The sequence below is a fragment of the Talpa europaea genome (assembly GCF_964194135.1).
Source record: "Talpa europaea genome assembly, chromosome: 2".
Classification (NCBI taxonomy): domain Eukaryota; kingdom Metazoa; phylum Chordata; class Mammalia; order Eulipotyphla; family Talpidae; genus Talpa; species Talpa europaea.
The window spans coordinates 136,333,233-136,361,047 of NC_140068.1; the positions used below are offsets into that span (position 1 = coordinate 136,333,233).

Genomic DNA, 27,815 nt, shown 5'->3' on the forward strand with positions numbered 1-27,815 from the left:
GCCTAGCACAAGGATTCTTGTTTGGACAATATGGCAAGAGAAATCAATAAACTTCTTTTTTAGTAACGTTTACATTTGTAAATTGTCTAGGCTCTTGCAAAATCTAATAGTAATGCTCCTTCTATCATCTTATTAACAAGTATCACATTAAAAGGGTTTTGTAAAGGAGGATAAATTGCTCTCTCAGAAATCCTAGAGCATTTCAGTTCAAGAGTACAACCTGTGCTAGACTTTTCCTTGGTTAACTGACTTAATCAAATAAGTTTCTTCGTTTCTTTTGGTACCGAGCTTTAAAATAAGTAGTTTCATTTCAAAGATCTTTGTTTAGAATATGATACATGGTATTGCTATTTCTTTTAAAACTGCATATCGAAGAACACTTTCTGAAAAGGCCTTTTTGAAATAGGGAAAAGGTAAAGAATGTTAATTATGATGAGTTCAACATTTTTCTAATTTAAGAATTAAAGTTTTTAACCATATTCTGACTGCATTTTAACAATTACCAGGGGTAGGATTACACTGACATCGAAGAAGCAAATGGAACTTTGCTCTTGCTAAAGTTCCTAGCATTAAGACAGGAGGAGTAGAGTGAACAGAATCAGAACATTTTTAATCAGATAAAATAGTGAATAAAACTAGGCATAACTTTGATTTTGTAGGAGAACTGATTCAAGTGTATCAAGCTAATACAGGTGATTTTTTGTTGGTGATAAAGCTGGCTCTGCACCACATGGTCCTCACAGTACCTTTCATGAGAGATTTCAAAGTCCAGCAGGTAGTTGGCCTGGTTATGATGTGATTTTTCCTATTTATTAATGATTAAACATAATTTTAAAAGGATAACATATAAAACGACTAAAATTTAAGTAAACTATTTGGCATTCTTGTTGACATTCTTCTTCTCTTCCCTTTGAAATATCAAGAGAAAAGCATTTATAAACAGGCCATTTAATACAATCTTTTTTTTGATGCCTACCATCTCTTAAATGACGTCTGGTAAGTTAACGACTCAAAAGAAGTGCATGTGAGTCAGCTCTATAAATGGTAATTCATTTAATAAACAAATCACACATTCAATAAGGTTTAACAGGTCATGATAAGCAAATATCATAGAATGGAACAGTAAATACATACAAAGCATGGTGAGTGAAGACAGAGGAACTCAAGACAAGAAGACACTGCCCACGGAGTATCCTGGACGTAACCACTAACCTTCCTGGGACTCTGTGTCTTTATGTTTTTTAAGATAAAGCAGTTGGGTAATTCACCTGTATTTTATTTCTAGCTATAAATTTCTATGATTCTACAGGCCAGAAAAATCCCTGCAATATATATATATATATATATATATTTTTTTTTTTTTTTTTTCCACCTACAGAACAACTTAGAGAAGCAAAGGCAGGCTTGAGCCAGACAGAGAGCTGTGGGTCTACTGTCTGGGCGGCTGAGCTCAGGGGCCTCTACCTGTAAAGCAGGCCCAAGGCAAATGTTCTCACACTGCAGAACTAGAGTGACAGACACCACATCGCTGGGATCTGTGTCTGTGTCCCTGCAGAGCCCGGGAGCGGCAGCAGGGATTCTAGTGCTTTCCACTCCACTGCCACTGCCCCGAATGAACAAACATGCTGACAATGACTCAAGCTCAAGCTCCTGCCATCCCCCCACCACAATGCCAGGGTCCTGGTTCTGGGTGCAGACCCTTATCCCCACCAACACTGCAGTTTTCAGGCTGGACCCTCCCCTGGCCTACCAACTATTTTCAGTGGTCACCTGAAAATAACCAAGTCCAATGCATAAGTATAGATAGCTTATGATTATTTTACAGTGAATGGATAGTCAATAAATGTCACTAATTAAAAAGGGAGGGCATTAAGTTTGGGAAAGAACAGCTGATTCTCAGAAGTATGGCAGAAAAAACAAAGTATTTTTAAATCATAAATAAAAAAGTATCTAATTTATACGCTTTAACTATCTCCAAATTCTGTCATAAACTCTGTATCTATCTATCTATCTATCTATCTATCTATCTATCTATCTATCTATCTATCTATCTGTCAGTCATCAATCGCCAGGTGCCAGGTACTATGTTAAATACGTAAGTGTATTTTTGATTATCTTTGTAACTACCTGGGGTGTAGATTGTGATATCCTGTCCATTTTACCAATGGAAAAACTAAAGAAAAGAACCAACAAGGTCATCCAGGGTCAGCAGCTAGTCCCCATCAGTGATGGCCCACCAGACAGCCCACAGGGTGCAGCACCCCCCCCACACCACTGGTTGGGGAGGCTGTTATTGAGCAGGGTGAAGTGCTGACTAAGCAATGAGGATGTGTCCTCCCCCAGCAGGCAGCATGCTGTTCCCTCATGGCAACATGCTGTTCCCTCACAGAGCACATGTGCTCATATTTATTATGAGACCAGAGGAGTCCAATGCCCTCCGCCAAATGTGCCTACATTTCTGCTCCTTGTCTTCCCTTTCACCATTTCATCAGCCTCCTTACTTTCCCCCAAATTAGCTTTAAGAGTTAGATGATGAGTCCAGTACCACACACATGCACTATTTGTTAAAATTCTCGCAGATTTACCTTATGTAACGTTTTTGGTCATGTAAGGTTGATGGTGTCTCAAGCAATTTATCCAGAAGTAATTTTCTTAAAGCTTCAATCCGTGTCTCGACCTCAGCATAATCTGTTAAAAGAGGAAACCACACAGAAGACGTGAGATTTACAAAAGGGAGATTTGCAGTGAAAATCATGGAAAGAAGAATAGGACTGCCTTGGGGGCATCTAGGCTGACTGAGAAGAGGCACAAGGGAACTTTCTGGAACGATGAAAATATTCCGTCGAGGTGTGGGGTACATGGTGTGTGCGTCTGTCAAACTTGCTGACCTGTGATGTGTAAGGTCTGTGCATTTTGTTGCATGAAAATTTACCATAAAAAAAAAATGAAATTTTCTGAGTCCTTAGGTATTTCATGTGTGAATTTAGTAAAGGCTCCTGACATTTCCCCCAGTTGACAAGGCATTACCAAAGGCATTTTAAGTTTTTCACTTTCTGTGATTCTGGGCATTCAACATAATTTCAAATTTGTGCAGTTTATGTTAGAATTCATAAATGTGTTGATCTTTCTGAAGAGGAGAGGTTAAAATGTAGGTTTCCATTTCTAGAAAATATCTAAAGTTGATTCTTTTCAGTACAAAATATTTCTTAATAGCCCACGGTTAACAGGCAGCGAAGAATGTCTGAGACTAACCTAGCCATTGTCATGGCTGCTTGTTTCACTAAATCTCAGTAAGAAAAGCAATGATGTTATTTTTGAAATCACTGCTATTTTTTTTTTACATTTTTAAAAGAGCACCACATAAACAAAAACTAAAACACATGAATCATTCTTCACAGAATACGTTCCACACTCTCCCTATAAAAGGAGTACAAGATGTAAAAGTAATAAACAAAGCTTACATTTCTTGAAAACCTGAACCTCCGTTTTTCCAAAGAGAGACTTGGCCTTTTCGTAATCATTAATAACCACGTCATAATCACCCTTCAAAAAAGAAAAGAAACAGTTTGGAAACTGTCAGTAAAGTGTAAAGAAGACACTGTGTTAAGGTCGAAAACCTCTTAACTCTTTAAGATCAACGGCGCCGCTCACACAGTCAAGCCACAGAGACGTGCATTTACCTTCTGAATATTCCTTTCAATATTTAGAGGGAGGTTGAAGAGAAACTTAAATCGTTGGAGCACGTTGAGGGCGTTTCTGGTGGCATCTGCCTTGTCCTTTCGACCTAACACTTCTTGAAATAATGTGTCAGCAGTAGTACTCGCTCCTACATGACAAGGACAAAAAGAAATTGAGGTTAAAAACTGACGGTGTAACTGAGCAACAGAAATTAAATGTGGCAGCTGGCCCTGGGAGCTCTGCTGAAAAACAGCAGCCATTTCAAGTCAGCTTTGTTGCAGGTCATTAGTGATTTGCTAAAATGCCATTTCTATTTTGTCCACTAAAGTTTTTTCATATGTTGAGAACGGTAGCCAATTAAAAAAAAACCTTACCCAGCCCAAATGAATTGTCTGATTTGAGCCTACATCTATTTTAGCTATATCTCTAAATTGTGTGACAATTATGGGCCCCTCGGTTATTTCACTCATTCGAACTGCATTAAAATGCCCTCACACATTCATACACATACACTGAATTCCCCGGAGTATCTACGAATGTGGTAATAAACAAAACAAGGAAAACACTTTTCAGAAAAGCTGTTCGAAAGAAATCTTTCAAAACTAATCCTATTTCTTGGTAAAATTATCTCCTTAGGTAGCGGGCACAGAAAAGTATACAAGCAATTTAAAATGACAAAGTTTTAATGATATCATTAAGCAAATCTTTCTTAAATCAGCTAATTCCTACAAAATTATACATAAATTGGGCATTACATACATATATTTATCTAAAACATCCTCAAACCATATGAATCACTACAATGAAAGAGGTGCTTTATCTAAAATAAAATTTACTGTGTACAAAAATAGCTATACTTTTTCAACTTGTGAATTATTTTTAATTAGCCACAAGGAAAGGGGAGAGAAAGGATAAACTGTATTCGACTGTTTGATCGCTGCTCATAAAAAGTTTCTACATTATCTGGTCTAGTGACTACACTTTAAGCAAAGATGAAAAAATGATCTCAGGCTCACTGGGTGGCTTGCATGCCGTATTCCCTAGTCCACACTGTGGGTGGCCTGATCGTGTTAAAAGTCGTCTTTGTAACATAATTGTTTTATCTAAATAATGTTTAAATTCTGCTGAAATTTTAAAGACCTAATATAAAAACTTTGTTTTGTCAAGATAGCTTTTTTCACCACATGCTGTTTGATGTAGAATACTAAGTTTCTACTCAAAGATGAGAAAAAATATATCCCCTTCTTGCCACCAGCCTGCATAAGGGTAGCTAAATGAATCTCTCAAATATGACTAGGGTTTTTCTTTCAAAGGAAATAATTACTACATATTTTGTTAGCATTTAAAAAATATAACTTCAGGAATTGTGGCTTCAGAAGTGAATAGATAGGTGAATGAAATTGAGTACTTTTAAAAAGTACATTAGTTTATGTGTAAGTTATGGATGTTGAATACCCAGGCATTTTTTTCTTTAATATACAATATAGGAATTTAGGGGGTAAAAAAGCCGAAGAGTTAAAAATTTGATATTGCTCACCTTAAAGGTAACAAAAAAAAAATCCACCAACTAATAATTTTAACTCCTCTAAAAAGTATGAAAATAATTTACTTGTAGGAAATCCACTTATAAATAGAAACATTTTACAAAAAAAAAACCCAAGGCAGAAATTATAAAATTGTAATTACAATTTATTGATACAGAAATGTATGTATATATGTAAAGAACATTTTCTTTAGTGCATTCAAAGATAAATTATAAGACACAAGATAATAATTGCAATTTGCAGATAATTTCTGTCTATCAGTTATGATTCTGTTGTGAATTTTACTGCATTCACAATAAGATGTGAGGAGTTCATAACTAATTTTACAGAATGATTATGTTCTATAAATGAGGGCAGTAAAACTAAGATTCGTGCAAAAAGATAAAAATCACCAGCAGCTCACAAAACACACTTTATGTTTTTATTTTCTAGGGCTACTAATAAGAAAACGAAACTACCACTCTGCACTCTTCATTACTGTCCACTTATGAAGCCATGTTGTGAACAAGCCCTCGGTCAGGCATCTCTTACATCTTCATGAGCTGCCCCTGTGAGCCTTGATCGTGGCATACCTGTCCTCCACCTTCTTGTACCCAGAACACGCAATTCTAAGGGAGCTGGTCAGGGCTTGAACATATAGTATGTAACCACAGAACAAATGTCCTCAGACATCAAGTGTTATGAAAACCACACCTCTGGACTCTGCGTGTTGTTATTTCATCTACCAGCCCTGGGCAGAGCCTAGACCTAAAACTTCAGTGCTTTCTTCTCACCACTTCAGTGCTTTCTTCTCAGCCACTGGGCAGTGACTGTCATTGTCTTAGGCACAGACACCAGCAGTCATGCAGCCATGATCACACTCTGGCCACCCCCAGAAGGTGGGCCAAGACAGCAAAAGACCACATGGAAGGATCTATGGGCACTAGGCTATGAGAGCTATGTCAGTGAGACAGAGTCTGAGAAATGACTGTCTGGTCTCACCTATATGTGGGACATGGAGGTCTAGGGGAGATGTCCATCCAGTTAGAAGATGCTAAGGTTCTGGGGAGCTAACATAGTGACTCGAAGATAGTTAACACAGTATCATAAACTTGAGAGTTGTTGAGAGACCTCAAAAGTTATCACCACCCACAAAAAGAATTGAATTATATGACTAAGGAGCAGTCAGGGTAATATAGACATGTATCAAATCTATACCAGTACACCTTCAATTCACGCCATGTTCCACATCAATTATATCTCAGTAAAGGCAGAAAAGGAGTGACTGGAGAGAAAGCCAGCTGAGTTCTGCACAGAGCTGTCTGCTGAGCTGACGGCCTTAACACTGACAGAGAAATGTTTTAATTATGCCAGAAAAGCCTGTCATCGAGGAAAGCTAGTGATGTCACTCTAATGGCATCTTATCATCCCAAGCAAGTTTACTTAAGTAAACACTGTACTTTCTTATATTTTGAAGCACCCTGTTGCTCCTTTGTCTGGCACAGACACTTGAGACAGCAGATTGGAGTGGTTTTTAACCTATATTCCCCAGTTGATGTGAGCTGGGGAGGAGAGACATACACACCCTACAACACAGCTTACCCCAAGAGCAGGCAAGTTGAATGAGAGTAGGGAAGGAAACACTAAAATACCTGGAAATTTAAGGTAACTTTAAAATCTATACTTAAATTCATAGCAAAATCAGACCACAAAGAAACCTTCTAAACGTATCTCAGTTTCTTAACAGATTCCAGAAAATACCAGGTTGTCATCTATAATGAAGGACAGTGCATGCACAATATCATCACTGATATTGCTCGTGTAGTTAGTGCCACACCCAATACCGGGCTCTACAATGACACCAAGTGCACAGAACTGGACACTCGGGGTGAATGCAGAGCAGAAGTTGGCTCACACCACTCTCAAGAATCAGTCATGTCAAGTTGGAAACTTAAAATCAACCATGCTGGAAGAATTTATATACTGGCAATGTCGATGCTGGAGTTAGTTTTCTTTACTCCTTCCTTCCTTCTTTCTTTTTGAATACCACTCATTACCAGCATACTGCTGAGTCCCTTTCTATAAACTTGACCCTTACTGGAATTCCTTAGTGTTTAAAGTCCTTGGCTTTCTTATTTTTTTTTAATGTTACACATATTACTTGGGTAAATCACTCAATTCTGTTGCTTCCATGACCACTTTATACTGCTGACTCCTGAATCTGTATCTCAAGATGAGATGAGTCTGGAGCATAATAAGGCTAATCTTTGCAAGCATTTTCACATATATTTGGATTATAGGTTTGTGTCACACATGACATAAATAATGGCAGCCACTATAACACTTACTGCATGCTAGGGGCTAATTCTAAAGACTTTATATTCATTCTCCCAGATTATTGATTATTCTAAAAACAGGTATTAATTCTTAATTCCTTTCATCTTGCTTATCCCCACAAGACAGGCACAATTTTTATTCCTCTTTGATACTGTAGGCACCTGAAGCCCCAAGCTGTCACTCAGCTTGCTTAGTGTGACACAGTGAGGAACACATGAGAGCGGGAAAGACAATGGGGCCCTGACCCTCAGGAATCCCAGACTACGTGTCTGGCCTTTTCCAGCTGACATTTTCCTCTCTACTGCTCTTCTCATGCCTCAAACCTGCTCTGTCATCCTCCACTGGAGGCCACAAATCTGGAAGCTAACACTAACTATTCCTTTTTCTTATTTCCCACATCAAACCAGTGACCCTGTGCTACCCTTCGCACCTGCTCGCACCTCTCCTTGACCTCCATTGCCCATGCGTTGGCTAAAAGCTTTGAAAGATTTGCTCTCACTCCACCACTGGACACTTGAACATTCTGTGAAAAGTTTGCAGCATCACATCCCTTAGTAACCTCCTTGAGTGGCTCTGCAGTCACCTTCAGAATAAAGATGACAGCCACGAGGCCACAGAGAGCCCATCGCAAGCCCACCCTGTCTACAGGCCCCCCTCACATGCAGCTAAACTGGCTCCTGCTTCCCCGTCTGCAGCCAGCTTCATGCTGGGATACCGTGGACCCACTGCCCATCAGCCCACCTTTGCTGGCCTGGGAGCCAGCATGTTTCATTAGTTTACACACTCCTAGAAGCAAAGAGAAAGTTTTGTCTCCCCAACCTGGGATAGAACAAACACATGCTCAATAAATGCTCATTAAAAACCAGCCTCCAAACCCTTTTTACTTAGAAAGGCAGTGAGTGGGTGCCCACACCAAGAAATGGCCATGCAAGCTGGACTCCAGCAAGTGATCTTAACCACACAGGGAAAATTACTGTCATGCTGTGACTTTTAGACACTTTTGTTGGAACATTAAAGTTCACTGTGGTCATCAATAAGAAATGAAAAAAATAGTAAGGTTAGTGCACTGTAATTTAAAATGTTAGAAACATTGAAAATTCTTTTTCTTTGCAAAACAAAATCATCAAGACTGTTTGCCTCCTTTTATCACTGTCACATTTCTGTAGAGGGAGTCTGTTCTGTGAGTGACAGATCACCATGCTTTATTTGTGTGTGTAGAAGAACTAGGGCATAGGCCTAAGGGATGGGGGAGGGAAGTGAGAAGATTCATCAGAAACGGAGTAGGGAGCAGAACAGGTGGATCCACTGAAATACACTGCTGAGGAGAGCAGCAGTTGAGACAGGAGAGGTCAGCTGCGCCATGTGGGTCAGCTCCCTGGCCGGGGATCGAACTCAGGTCTTAGCAGTGATTGCGCTGAGACTTAAGTGCAAGGCCACCAGAGAGGCCCATCATGCTCCTTTCTAAGGGCATTCATCCAACTTTGAGGTCCACGGCTTATATCCCAGGGCTCCCATAAGCATCTTCTCTGCACACATTCCTCAGTGCCATCCCGAAGTCCACTATCACCAAGTCTCTGGCCAGACATATTGAGACGTCTGGAACTGTGGCTGTGCCCACATGTCCAGTCAGCTACTCTTCTTAAAACTCAGTCCCATTACAATTGAACTCCACTGTTCAACTTACACTGCGAGCATCACGTGCAATTTGCTGTGCTTTCATCTTCAGGAGCCAATCCCCTCTCCCATCTTTGCAGAATACCATGTGGGTTCCTCACTGGGGGACAAAGGGGCAGCGCCACCCTGCACTTTGCTGCCTGTGTGAACCAACAACAGCCATATAGGGGCAGTGGCAAGTCACTGACCATCTGGGCCATCTGTCATTTACAGATGCAATCAGTGGGTCTGAACCATGGTGGGGGGGATATGGGGTGTCTCACTGACCTGTGGCAACTGAACACATGCCTATCAAGACCAGGCACAGCCAGGTCTGTCCTGGTTTAAGCCACACACTTGGAGGCAGATTTCTAGGTAATAATCCCAGCTCTGCCGCTTACTACTGACACGACCTTTCTGGGATTTCATCAATAGGAGGGAGACATAAGCACACACCCCAGAGGGCAAGTATGAGGGATGAATAGACAGAGAATGTTTAGGGCAACCCCTGACCCTTAGGGAACACGCAAAGCCTTAGCTATCTCATGGCTGTTGCTGCTGTGAACACAGAGGCAACACCGTTGTCCAGCACAGCAGCTACAGGCTGTGTGGGGCAGTTTTCTTTTCAAGAGAAATTCATTAAGCTGAAATCAAAATGAGCACTCAATTTCTCAGTGGCACTGGCCATGGGCTGAGTGCCCAGCAGCTCTGTCCCCATCCTCAGCGATGCTCTCCTGCACCACAGTGCTGCCTGCCTCCTGGGACAGGAAGGACATAGAGTTGGGCAAGTGATGTTCGGGAACAGGCACTGCTGCAGCACTGGCTTGAAATCAGAGGGAGACGGTTAAGTGCAAAGGTAAATATGAGAATCACATACCAGTGAAAACAAAACAGAAGTTTAATGCAAGGCTCTGACATCTCAAACTCTGAATAAAACGTGGCCCAAGTTTCTGATAGTCAATATTGCACTTTGGAGGCTGAGTGAGGAGCATTGCCATGTTTTTAAAACTCTCATGTTAAATAATTCAGGAAAAGGACATACGACTTCATGTGCACTGCTGGTCCTTGAACAAGTGTTATGTGTTTGAAACGTGTGGGTGAACTTAGATGCAATTTTTTTTCAATAAGCACTACAGATAAATAACTCTATTTTCTCTTCATTATAATTATCTCGATAACATTCTCTCTCCTCTAGCTGACTTTATTCTAAGAATATATAACATACATATACAAATAGCATACAAAATATGTTACAATCGAACTTTATTCTTTTCTCTCAGGCTTACAGTCGACAGCAGGCTATTTGCAGGTAAGTTTTTGGGGAGTCAAAAGCTACATGGGGACTTTTGACTGCATGGAGGTTGGTACCCCTAAACTGTGTCGTTCAAGATCAGCAACAACCATATATAAAAAGCAGTTATTGTTGCTACTTTTTCCATTCTAAGTAAACTAACCTAAATTCATACTCAAATCTACTTCTTTCCTTTCCAAAAGAAAATAAGCTAAATTTTCCATGATACTTCTTTAATTTTTTTCTGATTCCTAAGTCTTACAGTTTCTGAAGTCTCAGGCAAGCAGGACATAGCCATTGGGGCACAGGACTCTGCCACCCCTCCCCCCAACACACACACACACTGGGCCAAACACAGTGTCTGTACCCAACCAGCATGAAGCAAATGTTGGTCATGCTGCTCTGAATTAGCAAAACCTTATGCTAAGTCTAAGCAAACATCCACATCAAATTGATTAAGAAAAAGTTTCTAGAAATAAGGGGTTATTCTAAAGGAACATACTTAAAGGGAAATTTTTTTACCAGAAACTCCTGAAGAAGAATCTCATAAAGAAGTAGCCATTTATACTAAGCCCAGCTTGATCCAAAAAAGAGCAAACTTCAGTAGAAACTGGATGTGACACATTTCTAGAAAAAGTTTGTGGTTATAAAGGAACAGAAGTAAAATAATTTCCCTTACAATTTTTATACCACAATTCCCAAAGGTGGATTTTCTCACTACTCCTTAAAGAAAAAAACTGTGTTAACATACTCTGCAAAGCCTAACACGTGAAACCGATACTAATTTTCCCCAACTTTAACAAGAATCTATTTTCTTTCACTGACCCAATGATATACTTACAGTGTCCGTTCCTTTTTACAAGTCACCTTCTAAAAACTAACTGAAATCACTTCAGTTTTTAACAGAGATCATGCTCAGATGACAACTTCTTCAGTGAAAACAGTACCCTTGAGCTGGGACCATCTTCCGGAGACCCACAGTGTTTACTACACAGAGCTTTAGCAGACGTTTATTTGGGTAGAAATCAGAAGACATTCACATCAACAAAACTGGTCACTGGGTTCTCAGACAAAAGAACAACATGGCAAAAGGACAACACTACAGATAATAATAACCAGAGGGAAAAATATCTACAGTTCTGTTAAACTCTTTAGATTAAATCCCAAATTCTGCCAATGAGGAAACCTGTTATCAAATTACAGCTTCTTCTAGAAGATACACTCTTATCATAAATCCCCAGGTAGAAGGACAGATAGAAAAAGGTCCAAGAAGTTCTGTTCATGGGACTAAGTGAAGGGGGAAGAGCAGGACGCAGGCTGGAGCTCTGACGTGGGGACTCCAAAATGTTTTATTCTTCACCCCAGTTCATGGGGAAATCGCATGCTATCCTGCTATTTCAAAACAACACGATTCCCCCAGGCCTTGTCGCTCCATGTCAAATGTTCATCATAAGTGTGAATGACAATGACTTATTTCTGAGCCACTAATAATTTAATAGGGATTGATTCATTTGAAGAGTTTCCTCCAAATCAGTGGGATAAGTAGCTGGGGGATAGGATTTCAGGAACAAACATACAAGAGAGGTGGGTGGGTCCAAAGCTCTGCATACATCCATTTCTCTTGGCCCACAATTTTGCAAACTCTCTCAGAATTAGAGACACTCTTAAATATGCAGCTGCCTTAAATTCTTTGGGGAAAAAGGCAAGGTATAAAATAAATGACAGCAAAGTATCTGCCATTCTACGGGCTGATATCATCTGCATTAACACAAGTAGATTTTTTTCAGGTTTTGGGTCAATGTCGATCCTAAATTCTGCCTCTCACCAGTTTTCTATCTTGGGTGATGCTATTTATAGAGTGGTCTCTTTTATGGCAGCAAAATTTACTTCTTAAGAAGAGTATCTGGCCTGTTTTCAAAGTATGATTTCTCATAAATAAAGTGCAAGCAGAAACAGGACATTCATTGTCAATGTTTTTAATACCACTTTATGCTCATTAAATCATCACTACTAAGAAATAAATACTAAAATGCCATGTAGTGCCTTCTTCTGTGAAATCAGGTCTAAGAACTATACTCAAGCTTGTTATAAAATCCATAAATAGTTTAGGGTGGTAGGACAAAACTTACTGTTCAGAACATTCTCCAGTTTTTGCGTCATGGATCCTTCTACTTTTTCCGTGCCATCCGCTTCTAGTTTTTGATGGATGGCTAGAAGAAAAAAAATCTTGTTAAAGTGTAGGCATCACAGTGATATTTTTAAACAACTGTTTTTGTTTTTGTTTTTTTTTAATGGTTGTATTATTTTCACTGCTGGAAAGAAGCACAAACATGCAGAAACTGCACAAACTCTGCAAAGTAACTAAAGGACACTTGTCCAACTCATTCGTAGCTTAATGCTATTAAAACAGCACAAGACACACACATGCACAATCAGCTCGTTGGCGAGGTCGAGTAGTAAAACCAGTTGAATTAAAACAGAAAAGTGACACACAAGTAACTAATATCCTTGCTATCTGACCAAATGAAAGTCATTCTTACTTCTAACTTCACCAAACAGATAGTACTATTTGAAGTCAACCAACCAAAATATTTCATATCAGCCTTGGGATGTGAAATGGCAAATACGTAGTATTCATGTTCTGTTCATTCTATAGTTATATCCTTGAAGGTTTCCAAGAAATATCTAGTAACATCTACTACTATGTCTGCTGTAGATGTAACACATTACATTTTTTGCTATCAGTGGTTTATGTCTGCCTGGTTCTGATGGAACTGATTAAGAAATCACCTACTGAAGAAGAGAGGTTTTATGCAAGACAAATCAGGCTTACTAAGATGAAGTTCTAAGGAAATTTTGAAGACAAAATGACCCAATATAATTTCAAATTTTCAAAATTGTAATATAGTAAGAAAAATAAAATCAGCTAGGGAAATATGAATGAGGCCATAATCACAGTTAAACATACATTTCTAAGACGTAGTACTCATCTTGTAAGATGTATGTTCCAGTAGCATTTCTATTTCACACTTGGAAAACTGCGGCTCAGTAAAATCAAACCACAGCCACACAGCCAAACCCCAAATCTGAGCTCTGATACTGGAATAAAACACTTTACTCCAGACTGTCCTTACTGCCTGGGCAAGCCGTGTAAGCAAGACTCTAAGCCTCTGTGGTCACATCTGTAAAGTGTAAATCGTTGACTTTTATCAGTTGGGAATTGCATTTTGGTGCAAATACAAGAGACCTTCTCTCTCCAAAATAGCATATGCTCAAACACCCAGGATTCCTCTCTTTCAAATTGCTTGCTCTGGAAAACTAACTCCACAGGTTTCAGAGCCAGTACACTGGATTAACATTACTCTTAAGATTCCCTAGTATTCAAATAGTCACTATTTGTTAAAAGAAACTTATTAGCTCTGTCTCAATATGACAGTCATGGTGACAAATTTATTGAGGCAGGGGAGGGGGAAGAGTCTATCTAAGATAAAAAAAGAAAAAGATGTGCATTTCTTTAATTGACTTCAATCTGCTCCCTTTGACTCGTTGGTTAGAAACTCTGGGTCAAATTTATTTCTCCAAGGCATTATGAACATGTTCTCTCTCCACGTCTGACAGCATCTATTTCTGTTTCTTTTAATTATTTTCTAATCCTGATCTTGTCCTTTCATTATGCTTTTTTTTTTTTTTTTGGTAAAGCAAATTCAAATTTTGTTTGAAATTCTTAAAGACAAATGGACTGCTTCTCTTTTGAAGAAACATTAAGAGAAAGAAAAAGCACATTTCGGAATAAAAATCAGCCACTGTATTTTTGTCTCGGTTGATTCAGGAATAAAAAGAAAGTTATTTCTTGAAGGTTTCAAATTTGGATGATGTGGTTATGGTGACATAAAATCAAAGTCAAAATGTAACTTGAACTTAAGTTAAATGGAAAAGAATTTCCCTGTCTTTAAGGAAAATAGATAAAAACACCCAAATATTTATCTGACTCCCTTCTCCCCCACCCCAACAGTATGTCTCTGTTGTCTGTTTTATAGTTGCCTGTTGATTTTGATTTTTACTTTATTATAATACGTTTTTCCCCCATCCCTCCCTTATTTGGATCCGTTACATTCCTGCTATAAGTGACTATAACCAAGATGAAAATGCATATTGTACAAAAATTTAAAATGATGTAAAATATATAAAATAATAAAAAACACTCAAATATTTAAAAAAAGAAAAATAAAAAAGCTTTCCATGTTCTATACAAGGAGATCTGCTCACACTAATTATTTAAATGCTTCTGTGAATTTCTGACGCTCCTAGTTGCAGAAAATAAAAGCCCATGATGCCTTTTATTAAGCGGGCACTACATCTGGTCTACAAAAACACTTTACATCCCATAGTGGCCCTGCCTCAGATGCTACTTTCTGTAGCCTAACTTTCTGTAGCTGAGAAAGCCAGCACTGATCAGCAGGTCAAGAGGAGGTGAGCCCTGTTCCCCCCCAGCTCAGTTTACAGCCCTTTTCTGCTGACAAAGCAGCTTCCTGCCGCCCATCTCCACCACAGCAGAGCCACTGTCAAGCTGTCAGCCAAGCATGAGGACCGAGAGACACTGAGATCTGATAAAGGCAATCCTATTTTCCAGAAAATTAAACCAAATAACCCAATGTCTGGTTCACTTGACCTTTTATTTTCTCTGAAAACATTTTTAAATCGTATAACTCAATAAGCAACTTGGTACATGATCACAGGTTTGTTATTGTTTCTAATCTATTAAAACCTGAATATGTGAAGCAGTTGAACCCCATAAACTTATATTTGGGATGTGAAAACGCTATGTATAAAAGTTCCATTCAAAGCCAAAAGAGAGAGAGAAAGAGAGAGAGAAAGAAAGAAAGACTGCCCAGAGTCATGGAAATAATTGCATTGTTTTATCGAGCTTTCTTGTAAAATGTAGGTTTCAAATTTGCAGATTTTGATTTTGTGTTATAGACTATCTGTCCATGAATTTACACCATGCAGTTATGAAATGAGGCAGAGAGGGGTGTGTGGACGGGCAGTGCCTGTGAGGATTCAGCGTGAAGCAGGACTGCCTGAGGCAGGCTGCCCAGTGAGCTCAGAGATTGGCAAACTATTTCCACAAAGAACCAAACAGCAGACCTGCTAAGGGCCAGAGGTTCTCCATCACATCTTCTTCTTTCTCTCTTGCTCTCCCTTTTTTTTTTTTTTAACACAGCCCTAGAAAAGCAGAGCCATGCTGGCCGCTGACCTGTGCAAAGCCAGGCCGGGGCCTACTTCCGAGGGTAGGACCAGAGTGAGATGTGCTCATGGTTTAAATTTCTGAAGAGCTCTTCAACATTTAGTTTCTACTTCTCATTCTACCAAACCTTTACCAGAACAGCTAGATAACTCTGTAAATTATGTGAATCATTTTTTCCCTCAGTTATTTTTTAAAAAACACAGTAAGTAATAAAATAATTACTACAATTATATAGGAAACCAACAGTTTGAATGGATTCACACTCAGGTGAAAAGTCCAAGGTCACCAGGACTGCCTAGATTATCTTCATACACCAAGGTATACCACAAACAGAAGGTGCCAGAACATCAGGTGTGTGAGTGATGGCTCACACACCTGAAGCAGCAGCCAGTAAAGTCACGTGAAAGGAGCACCGACTGAGGACTGAGCAACACGCATCTAACACTCCAATGCACTGTCTATTCCTGACTCTAGTGCACTGTAAAGAATAGTGATGCCTGCAGATCTAGCCCAATGATGCCAAAAGGAGCATGGGGTCCTTCTGTACTTGCCACTAAAAAATAAGCTAGCAGGTGACTAGCTCAAGGAGTCAGGAAAAGGGTCACCAGACAACGGTGATGAGCAGATGACACTGAGGAAGTGAAGAAAGCCTTTTAGATGTGAAGCTCCACAGACATGGCCGCGACCCGGGAAGACTAGGTGAGCAGGAGCCAGGAAGAAACTACAGCTCAGTAAGACTGCAGGGGTGGCAGAATGGGAGAGTGTTGGCCATAGGGAAGTGAAGCGCAAGGCTGGGGATGTTTTTGCAGGATGTGGTAGAGGAAAAAACTCTAATAAACATGCTGAGATTGACACCAGCAGATCAGCCAAGCTGGACAGACTTCTTGTCTTGTGGAGTTCTAACTAAAAATACTCAAGGGTACACATAGAGGAGTAAAAATGTAACCCTAAAATTGAAATTCTAAAAATGTATTTCAATAGGTTAATAAACACATGAGTAACTAAAATGGGTACACACTGGAACAAACAAAATTGGCAGAAGCACAGAAACTTACAGAAAAATAAAGGCCACACGAGAGGGTAAAAGCGACCAATGTGTGCCTAACTGAGAGAGACAGGGAGAAGTGCAGCTTGGGCTGCATGTCAACCAGTCCATGTAAGCACAGAGAACACTAATGACACCGAAAGGAGCCAGGAAAGGCATCTCTATCCAGCTCAACACCGTGACACAGGGGATAGCGTTGAGTGGAAATACTTTCCAATATTTTCATGACTATCTTCAGGACTATAGTCCTGCTCCTCCACTTTTCTCACCTCCAACACCTCTCCTTAAATAACTGTCTAGAGACCACATTTCTAACATTCAGCATGGCTAAGAAACAGAAGGAAACTAACTCGCTGAGATATACTCTGCTAGACGCCTTAGTAGTTCACTAAAAAAGCAGAAAGGGCCCTGGAGCCCGTACCCAGCAGCAGAAGGGAAGGAGTAACAATCTACACAAGGCCATTCTGAGAGAGACCATCGTGACCTTTGAGGAGTTAAGGAAAAGTTGAAAACTGAAGCTATGCATCTACAGAGTCTAAAAACTTGTCAAGTGTTAGGCAAAATGAATAAAAACAAGCCCAAATTCCAAATTATCTTGAAATGCTGTGTTGTAGTTTTTTATTTAATTCAAGGCTAAACAAATCTATCTTTTAAGTATGTACAAAAACAAATCGTCTGTACATTATAAAGAATGACACTGGCTGAGGATTCTTCTCTGCAAAACTAAGGCACTGGGTTGTTTTCTGAAAATAAGCACAAAAGAAAGCAAGAGTTGTTTCCAGACATGCAAGAATTTAAAAGCTTTATTGCAGAATTCAAACAAGAAACCCAAAGATAAGGGAGCGGACATGCAAAATGACTGGCAGTAAACATTAAAGCCAATTAAATTTACATGTCTGTATACTACATTTCAATTAAATATGATCAATATGTTATAGTTAAACAGAGAGACAAAAATAAATCTAGAAATGCTATAGTCACCTGGAAAATAAAAGATAAAATATGAAGTTGGGGGCCAATAACTTCATAATAAATTAAGATCAGAAAAATGGAAAAAGCCTAAGAAATAAAATGTACTAAATTGTAATCATACACAAGAATCAAAAGACAATCTATAACAAAATTTTAAAACATTTCTCCCAAATCTGCAAACTGCATGGGCTATGTAGCACAAGGGAAAATGAAAAACAAAAAATACAGAACAGCAAAATAAAGGAGAAAGTTCTAATTATGCTAAATGAAAATGACTTAAACATTTCTAGTAAAAAGCAAAGACTCAGAGTAATGCAAAAATAAAAGGATCCTACCATATGTTGCTTACAAGAGATGTGAAAATGAAAAGTTCTGAAGGTCAAAAGATTTGCTGGATATAGATCAAGCAAACACACACAATGGAAAGGATATGGAATATTAATTTTATATTATTGCATAGAAAAGAAATTAATCTTGCCAAAACTGAGGTCCCGTCCTCAAATCTTGGGAGGTAATCTCTGAACTCTTTCAATGTCCTCCCCAATTAAAAAACGGGCATCTTTGTTTAATTGGGGTCCTTGGGTTCCACCATATAGCCTAACAAAGCAATTTACAGTCAGGGTTTTATATCATTCAGCATCAGATCTACCTCTGGAGAAACTATAGATGGAGCTCATCTACAAGGACAGTCAACTATCTCTGTAGATAGAGTCCCCATAAAAACTCTATGCCAAACTTGGGTGAGATCCTTTGGTTGGCAATACTCAGCACACACAATCTCACATGGTAACCAGGAAAATCTGTGCTGTCCATGACACCACTGGAAGCTCCCAGGTGGAACTTTCCTGGATCTGGCCTCAGGCATCTTTTCCTTTGGCTAATTTTAATTTTATCTTTCCACTGCAATAAACCACAACCGTGAGTACCACAGCTTTTTGTAAGTTCTATGAGTCCTTTTAGAAAATTATTAAAAATGAGGGTGGCCTTGGGAATTACCAATAATTATCATGTAGCCCTTAATGATGTTAAGACTACATTTACAAGGGTTGTCTCAACACTGCACCACACAGCCAAGGTAATAGGTTGTGCTGTCTAGATTTGTGTAATTATACTTTATGGCATTCACACAATAGCAAAATTACCTAACAATGCATTTCTCAGCACATATCCTTGTTGTTAAGTGGAATAAGACTGTATTGTATTCTCATATTAATATCCAAAGAATCCAAGTTACCCAAGTTACAAAATAAGCATGTTTAACACTCAAAGAACAACCAACAGAATCAAAATTAAAGAAAGTGATTTGTCGGATGTTTATTATAAATAACCTGGATTTAACTAATTAGACATTGATAATCATTCATTGATAAGTTATTCACACTGATCATCAATCAGAAAGCATGGCCTAGAGAGAATAATGCCCTCTCTTTTTTTTGAATTTTTGGGACAGTTACAGAAAATGGACATATACTAAGAAACACATTTTCTTTTTATACTACTGTAAGACCAGAAACCACATTTTAAAAAATAAAAATTCATTACAAACTGATCAAGGGAAAAAATTAAAATTTCAAATTTTAAAAGCAGGTAATGGGCCTTCCCGGTAGCGCAGCGGTTGAGCGCTGGGTTGCGAAGCTTCCCGTGGCCTCTGCGGCGCCGGTTCGATCCCTGGCTGCTCCCCGGCCACTGGAGAAGGGTCCCACACGGCGTGCAGACCTCGCCTGCCTCCCGCTGCTCCCCTCAGCAGTGTACTTCAGTCCTTCTGCCTGCTCTGCTCCCGGCTCTGGCTCTGGTGAATTCTCTCACCCTCCCGCACTTCTGACTATACCCAGTGCATGTATAAACAAAACAAACAAACAAACAAATAAAATAAAATAAAAAACATGCCTCTATAAAAAAAAATTAAAAAATAAAAAAATTTTTTAAAAAAGCAGGTAAAAGGTATCACTAAAAAAATCTATAAATAAATCAAGTAGAATGTGAAAGGAAACTACACTAATAATGAAAAGGGCCTATAACATCAATTTGAAATGGTTTAAAAATTATAATGCTATGCTAAAACACATGAGAAATTCAGGGGAAAACCAAAACAAAACAAAACCCAGAAAGTGGAAATTTCCAAAATATGTTGTGCAGATGTGTCTATGTACGTGTGTGTGTACGTGTGTGCATGTGCAATTGCCAGACAGCACCCCACCTGAACACACTGTTCCATCACAGTGTCTGTACAGGAGAAACAACAGACACTAATGACCTCTGATGAGGTGAAACAGGAAGCACATAGCACTATGTGTGGCCAAAATGCTGAAACAGAATCTTATCTAATGTTCAATTATCTGAGTCCAAGCAACACAAGGAAGAGAAAGAGGAGTTAAATGATACCATGAGGAAGTAATCAGTCAAATCCAGTGTGGAATATCCTATGGGACAAATAGCCTCACTTCTTCAACACTTCAATAGCATAAAAAATAAAAAACAGGGTAGGGAAGGTAAAGAGGCTGTTCTAGTTTAAAAGAGGCTAAAGATACTTTAAAAAATCAAGTGAAATGCCTTATGTGACTTGTGATTTGGACAAACCAAACTATAAGAAAGAAATCTGGATGGTAACTGATTAAGTTTGAATATGAAGCAAAACTTAGGTGATATTGAAGAAATACTTCAATTCTTATTAGTGGTGTTCATGGTGCTGTGGCTATGTAGGTAAATGCCCCGTTATTTGGAGGGACTCATACTAAGGTATATTGGAGAGAAATGTCAAGCTACCTGAGATTCACTGATTGAGCTCAGCAAAACACAAGCGAGCCAACACTGATGGAACAATTATGTAAAAATAGTAACTGGTAATTTAGGTGACAAGTGTACTGGGCAACTGTCTGTTCTCTCTACTTTTAGCATGTTTGCAATCTTTCATAATAGAAAAGCAAAACCATTTATCTGAGCAATTTTATGTATTAGCTTTTTAAAATTTTGACCATATAATTCCTAATCCACAGAGCCCATTTCATAGTCCAGACATATACAGAGCAGATCCATATAGTTCTATAGAACAGTAATACCAAGACTTGGCCAGAAATGCATTTTAAACACTACAGCTCAGTTTCACTTAAGACTAGAGTTGGAAAGGGCCTTCCGGGTGGCGCAGCGGTTGAGCACTGGGTTGCGAAGCTGCCCGTAGCCTCTGCAGTGCCGGTTTGATCCCCGGCTGCTCCCCAGCCACCGGAGGAGGGTCCCGCATGGCGCGCAGACCTCTCCTGCCGCCCGCTGCTCCCCTTAGCAGTGTACTTCGGTCCTTCTGCCTGCTCTGCTCCCCGCTCTGGCTCTGGTGAATTCTCTCACCCTCCCACGCTTCTGACTGTACCCAGTGCTTGTATAAATAAATTAAAAAAAAAAAAGCTACTTAAAAAAAAAGACTAGAGTTGGAAAAATATCTACTATTAATAAATCAAATACCATATAATAAAATAATTATCAAGAGGAGAAATCAAAAGAAAAGCATTTTCTGACATATACAATTGCATATACAACATAATTCCAACTCTGTAATATGTGCTCATATAAAAAAAGAAAAATAAGTATCAAAAGGAAATATGTCAAGAGGATAATGTGGTTATATTTACAGTGGGATTATAGGTGGTTGTTGCTTATTATCTACTCAATACTTTTGTATTGTGCATTTCAGTTGCAACAACAAAACTTGGGCTAGATAAATGCATTTGTGTCCAAAATTTTCAAATTTACAATTAAAATCACTTTCTAGGTGCTACATAGCCATTTGCTTAGTGGCTAAACTTTAAGTTTACTAATATACTTCTAAAGCAAATTTAAGAATAGAGTTAGAAAAATGCCTACTAATAGGTCAAATGCCATACATTAAAATAATTACCAAAAGGAACAATCAAAAGAGTTTTCCGTCATATACAATTTATGATAGATACCATCAATTTAAAGCAACAAATAAAATTTCTCAAAAAAGGCCAAGTAAAACCATTTACAGAGGCAGACCCACGAATAAACAAACACAAATATGCTGTGTATACAAGTCGGTATTTTTAGAAAAGGGTGGAGAGAAAAGTCAAACGTGTATTTTTGCTAAATGAAATAATTAGGATAATTTCTGCGACCTGGTGATCACCTACGACAAATCATCATTTACAAGGTCCCTAGGCACATTAGTATCTCTAATATTCCTACACACAGTGACTGTTGGTAACTAAGAACATGGGGAAGGACAGAGAAATAAGGAAAGCACACCATCAAACATTGCAGGTCAAAAAATTACCTCATATCTCTACTCTTGCTCTTGGTATTCATGTTTTGCTCCTTTAAAAACCTAACCTTTATCTGCAAGGAAAGAGCTGTTTGAAATGCATGTTTAAATTGTTAGAAATCAGCTCTGCATGTTTGGCCTGGGAGGAAAGGGCTTTTAAAAACAATGAAAGGATATCTGTGCTTGCAAAATACAAGTTAATAAGAAATAAAAATAAGCCTTTCTGAATTGAAGAAAGTGTGGCCTCTGAGTCAACACTTAGAGTTACTGGTACTTAACTTACAGGGACTTGGTTCTAAGTGGCTTTGTTTTTTAAAAAAAATTTTGGTTAAATTTGATCAATGTGTTTTATTTTTTCCTAAATAAACAGTAATTTGATTTCTATTCAACCAAAGAAAATTTGGAAAGGAAAAAATAAAACCTACCCAACATCTTCCCCCAAAATATCTGAAGCTGTTCTTCAATTTAAACCTATTCCCTCACATGTGAAGAAGACAACAGGGATGGTGGACGGTTAACTTGGAGTGTGTGTGATGGGACCTGGTGGGCTGGCGGCTACAAAGAATGAGAGACGATCTCCAGTTCTTTGAAAACCAGGCACACGATGGGTCACATTTATAGAATTAGCACATGGAAGATACCGATGGCTATAAAAGGATTTCCAAAATTCTTGAATTTTACCCATTAGGATTTAATTTCTTACTGGCCCTGGAGATTGGAATGGAGGAGAGGCAAAGTGGTCTCCTATTTCATACGTGCATGGTGGGTCAACAAAAGCCTCAGAGACAAATATTTAAAGTGCCAGGCCTTCAAAGAGATTCCAGCCTGGTCTGCAACAAATATTTATGGCACATTTTAGATCTCTGCTTCTATAAATACAGGCCAAATGTCGCACCCTGTAAACACCCTCACGCACTGGGTCAGGTTTCGGTGGGGGAGCCCAGCAGATGGCTCCCCGGGTCGCCTTACCTGAGAGGGCATCCTGCGCCTCAAAGAAAGTGCTGAGACCCCCTTTCACATAGGTCAGGCTGCCTTCGCTCTTCTTGTTGGCCTGTCTCTTCAGGTTGGTGACAGCCATTTTGAGCTGTTCAAAGCTGAGAAGAAATACAGAAATCACAAGCTTGAGACGTCGAACAAACAACGAAAACATAAGATCACACATTCAATGTGAAACACTAAAGCCTGTGTTAGGCCAGATCCAGATGACACAGGTCACATGTAACTAGAGAACAGCAGAAAGTTTCCAAATTCTTACCTGGAACTCAACTTGTCACTTAGCCCAAGCACCAACATTTCAGTAGCACTAAGAGGTGTGAGGCCCTCAATCAGTCCCTCCAAATAGGCGAGACCTACTTGGAATGTAAATACACTACACGTGTGGAGATTTTCAGGACTGGTATATATTATAACTATGAACTGCCAGAGTTTCCAGCATTATCTCCTGGGTGGGAAGAGGTGGTATCCCCAGGACATTCAGTTGTGAGGTGCAGTTATACTCACCACAGACACCGAGTCCTCTGACATAAACCAGAAACTGCAGAAATTCTTAAATTCACAATTTAAGAAACTGAGAAGATGGTACCATTTTATCTCTACATCACACACAGAGAAAACACAGGCAGGCCTCTGCGTTTCCCAAGTTTTGTTTCCATTTGAGCTAAGAAAAGCTGGCTATAACACTGTGAACATATTCATTCTTGAGTGCCTGCTAGTCCTACACAGGAAACAGAGATCAATGCTGCCTTTATAATAAAGCCAGGGGTCTCACATCTACAATGTAAAATCAGAACCATCTTCATTGAAAGATGTCAGGCTTTGCTCAAAAACAGGTCAACTGACTTCATGTTCACGCCAACTTTTCATCAGGTTTTCTGCAAATGCTATTCATCCTAACAGATAAAGGGAGAACTTCTCCCGGGCTATATTTTAACAAGCTGTCTTTTCAAGAATACCAATTTGAAGCAATAAGTTATCCATTGATTCAAATATTTTTACTAAATTTTATCTTAAACCAGCTTTGCAGATATTACAAACCTGCTCTTGTAGCGAGAGGGAGTGACTGGAATTTGCACATAGAAATGAGCACTTGAATTTGGATAGATGATCTTGTCCAATTTTTGGCTACTTTTCAGCCACCTCTTTGCAAAACAGTCACCAACCCATCATCCTTTGCTCTCTGGTTTGGGAAGGAGGTGTGTTCCCTCTTCCACCAGGATATAAAAGTTCTGCCATTTGCATAGGGAGAGCTCACACTCAGACACATCAGTCCAGGCAGCCAGCAGAGGACCCCAAAGCCTTAATGAGTTGCACAAATGATGAAACAAAGGAAATAATGATCCTTTTATAAATGATCCCATTTTATACATAAGGAATTCCTGTGCCACCCAAAGTCTGCCCAAGGGGTAGAGCCAGTCCCCCAACACCCACATAACTTTGCATCCCAGGGGGTCATTTGCAGCCACCGACCAACCCCCACTCACCTGGTAGTCGAGTGGTTCTCGATCAGATACCAGGCAGCTGAAAAATTCTCACTTGTAAAATCGGCACTCATTCCTGGGAACAGCATTTCTAAGTCCTTCTGGGGATATTTGCTCCTGCGAGAAAAGAAAGGTTTGAATCTAAATTTAAGTCTATTACCACAGTTGTGATCTTTGTCTGGCAGTACCGAGTTTCATAAACACAAACACAAACCCTTCCAATGACACCTCACATGCTGCCACAGAAGGGGCTCCCTACTCACAGCTCAGCCAGTTCCCTGATGTAGATACTTTATGTATGTAAGATAGCAGATTTATTAAAAAAAAAAAAAAGAAATCACAACAATAAAAGAATTTGTTAAAGAAGATTATTTTTTTTTTTTGAAAAATCTATTCAAATCTGAAGTCACTCCCTCAGTAGATATGTAAAACCAAAATTTAGATCCACTGAAACTTCAAAACATTAAAGCAGGGGCGCATTGGTGGCCTAGGGGTTAAGTCTCAGTGCTATCATCCGTGCACCCTAAGTTCAATCCCCAGCCAGGTAGCTGACCCACATGGCACAGCAGACCTCTCTCCTCTCGCCTACTGCTCCCCTCAGCAGTGTATTTCAGTAGATTCACCTGTCATGCTCCCTACTCTGTCTCTGGTGAATCTTCTCACCCCCCACGCCTTTGGCCTATACCCCAGTTCATCTACGCATAAATAAATCTTTTTTTAAAATAATAAAATAAAAACATCAAATCAGATTGCTGAAATGTTTTTTATTAAAGACCTATGTATACGAAAGTTGTTTTAAGACATATGTATCAGCTGACTGACATTAGAAGAATACACTGCTTAAAACTGCATTTTCTTTTCTATTATAACCTCAAGGAAAGCCTTTGAGAGCAGTCTAGATCCCTTCTGCTGCTCACATTCTCACCTATATTTTTTTAAAGATTTATTTATTTATTTATTTATTTATGCATATAAGAACTGAGATGTGGGGAGTGAGAGGATCCACCAGAGACAGAGTGGGGAGCAAAACAGGCAGATCTACTGAAATACACTGCTGAGGGGAGCAGTGGGCGAGACAGGCGAGGTCTGCTGTACCATGTGGGTAGCTCCCTGTGGGTAGCTCCCTGGCCAGTGGACTTGAACTTGTGCTGCAGTGGCTGACAAGAGTTTGATAGCGCTGTCTTTAACCCCTGCACCACCACGGAGGCCCCCTCACCTACATTTTTAAGGTCAACTTCTAGATGGATTCATTTATTTATTCGTTTGAGTCCCTTTGCCCCGTCATCCTCCCCACACACAGGGGTGATTCTGACTTTGACTCTCCACGACCTCCTCTCTGAACCCGACACCTAGATCTGGACTCAACCTCTGCTGGGTCAGCACCTCTGTCGGAGAGAATCCCCTCGGCCCCCCTTACTGCATTTACCCTTTCACTGGGAAGCTTGCTTTCTGGATCAGGAGGGAGGAATACCCTGCTCTGTAGGGCCAGACAAAAGATGAAACAGAAGAGGGTCATGGCCATTAGGTTTCAGTAACTCAGAGACTAACTCAGTCTTAAACCTTTTCCCAGTGGCTTCAGAAGTTAAAAGGTTAGTCCGAATCTTCTTGTGGGGTATGGTGTAAGTGTGTGTGTGTGTGTGTGTGTGTGTGGGTAAATGCGTACACACATAGTATGTGTATATGGTGTGTCTTTGGAACGTACAGTGTGTATATGCACAGTCTGTGTGTGTGGTATATTGTGTTCATGTATAGGGAGTGTGTGTGTGTGATCTATGAGCTTGTTGGTCGTTTTTACCAGACAGCAGTCTTCAGGGGAAGCTAAGGACCTCTGCATTTTTTGAAGTTTATTTTGGTTTGGATTCTTCATGCTGGTTTGATACTTTACTTAGTAATAAAATCCTGCCACCTTTGGGAGTTTTCCTCCTTTTATTTATTTGCACATCGTGCTTCCAAGTTAGAACTTTGGGATCTAATGACTGAGCATCCACTTGGGTTGAGCCCTACCTAAGTAACCAGAAATGCTTCCCTTGGACAACACAGGCCGCACCCCAAAGCTCTGCCTCAGCTGGTGGGCAGCATCTGTGTGGAGCGCCGTGCCTGGAGCCACAAGCTCAGTCTAAACTGAGAGAAGGGCAGGATGTAAACTACTGGCCTATCCTGGGCACATGGGAGACGTGCCCCGTGGCGGGTCTGCTGCTTCTCTGCCAACCTCATCACTGCATGATAACTGAACTGGCATCTAAGTAGTCTTAATACTCACTTGTTCAGAAAGCTAAATAATCTTCCCAGAATCAAAAAGCATTACAGAATCCCTTAATATCAACTAAATCCCTACTGTTAACAGATTTTGTGAATTATTCAATGGCATCATGAAATCCCCATCTAACAAGAATCAGTTCCAAGCAAAACTCACACATTAAAGATATCACTGACCAGAAAGGGACCCTGGCTTCACTCAAGTCCTGCCCTTTTACTTTGGTTGGGTACTTCCCCGCCAGCCCCCAAAATCCCAGCACAAGTGTGGAGAGAAGATACCAGAGTTAAGAACTGATGGTATCAAAAAAGAACCTGGGATTCAATGAGAACACGTGAAGCCAGAAAGTATAATGTGCAGACACAACACTAAGAAACCCAGTAGCTGCGTCCCAGGTGCAATGGCCAAGCCCACACTGTCCCCATGTTAAATCATGTTCAATATAATTAGTAAAAAAAAAAAAAAAAAAAAAAAAAACCCAAAACAGCTGTATTTGTCTTTTACTGTGTATGTGATACCAGTCACTACAAATGATCAGGATTTCCTCCTTAGTTATATTAAACATGACAGGATTCTAACACAGAGGAGTCAAATAATTTGTCATTTGGGAATGACACAATTATCACGAATCAACAGCTACTGCTGGTCGTTGACACAACAAACTTACTCCACCAGCTCAGACAGGACAACCCCTCCCAGCACATGCGCCTGCCTTCCCCGGGAAACAGCGAATATTCTGGATCTTCACACTGACCCTTGTCCCCTTGCTCCTCATTGAGAGATCTTGTGTGGACCAATGATGTCTGAGGGAATAACTGCTGGGACATTTCTAGAAAAGGGCTCCATACTTTTAAGAAGGAAAATCAAAAGAGATGCCATCTTTCCACCTCTAGATATCATTGTGTTTTATTGGTTGTGTATTAAAATTGTTTCAATACTATTATACTTTTATGATAGTATTATTATGTGTTGGATATTGTTCCAACACCAGAAATTTCCAGCACTATCTGCAATTATGAAGGACATCAGTCATGCTAAGAGCAGCTGACAGCAAAGCCAGGGTCCTGACATCT

At 39.6% G+C, this 27,815-nt stretch overlaps 1 protein-coding gene across 1 annotated transcript in view; it reads right to left on the reverse strand.

Moving 5' to 3' along the window:
- The window catches only part of EXOC2 (exocyst complex component 2), a gene marked incomplete at both ends in the record, with an annotated part of 142,375 nt that overhangs the window by 98,770 nt on the left and 15,790 nt on the right, over positions 1-27,815 (reverse strand). The window contains 6 exons of the mRNA XM_084228084.1: positions 2,586-2,688; positions 3,462-3,543; positions 3,681-3,826; positions 12,612-12,692; positions 22,981-23,105; positions 24,492-24,605. Of these exons, the coding sequence (XP_084084210.1) occupies positions 2,586-2,688; positions 3,462-3,543; positions 3,681-3,826; positions 12,612-12,692; positions 22,981-23,105; positions 24,492-24,605 (651 nt within the window). The remainder of the gene's footprint in view (positions 1-2,585; positions 2,689-3,461; positions 3,544-3,680; positions 3,827-12,611; positions 12,693-22,980; positions 23,106-24,491; positions 24,606-27,815) is intronic.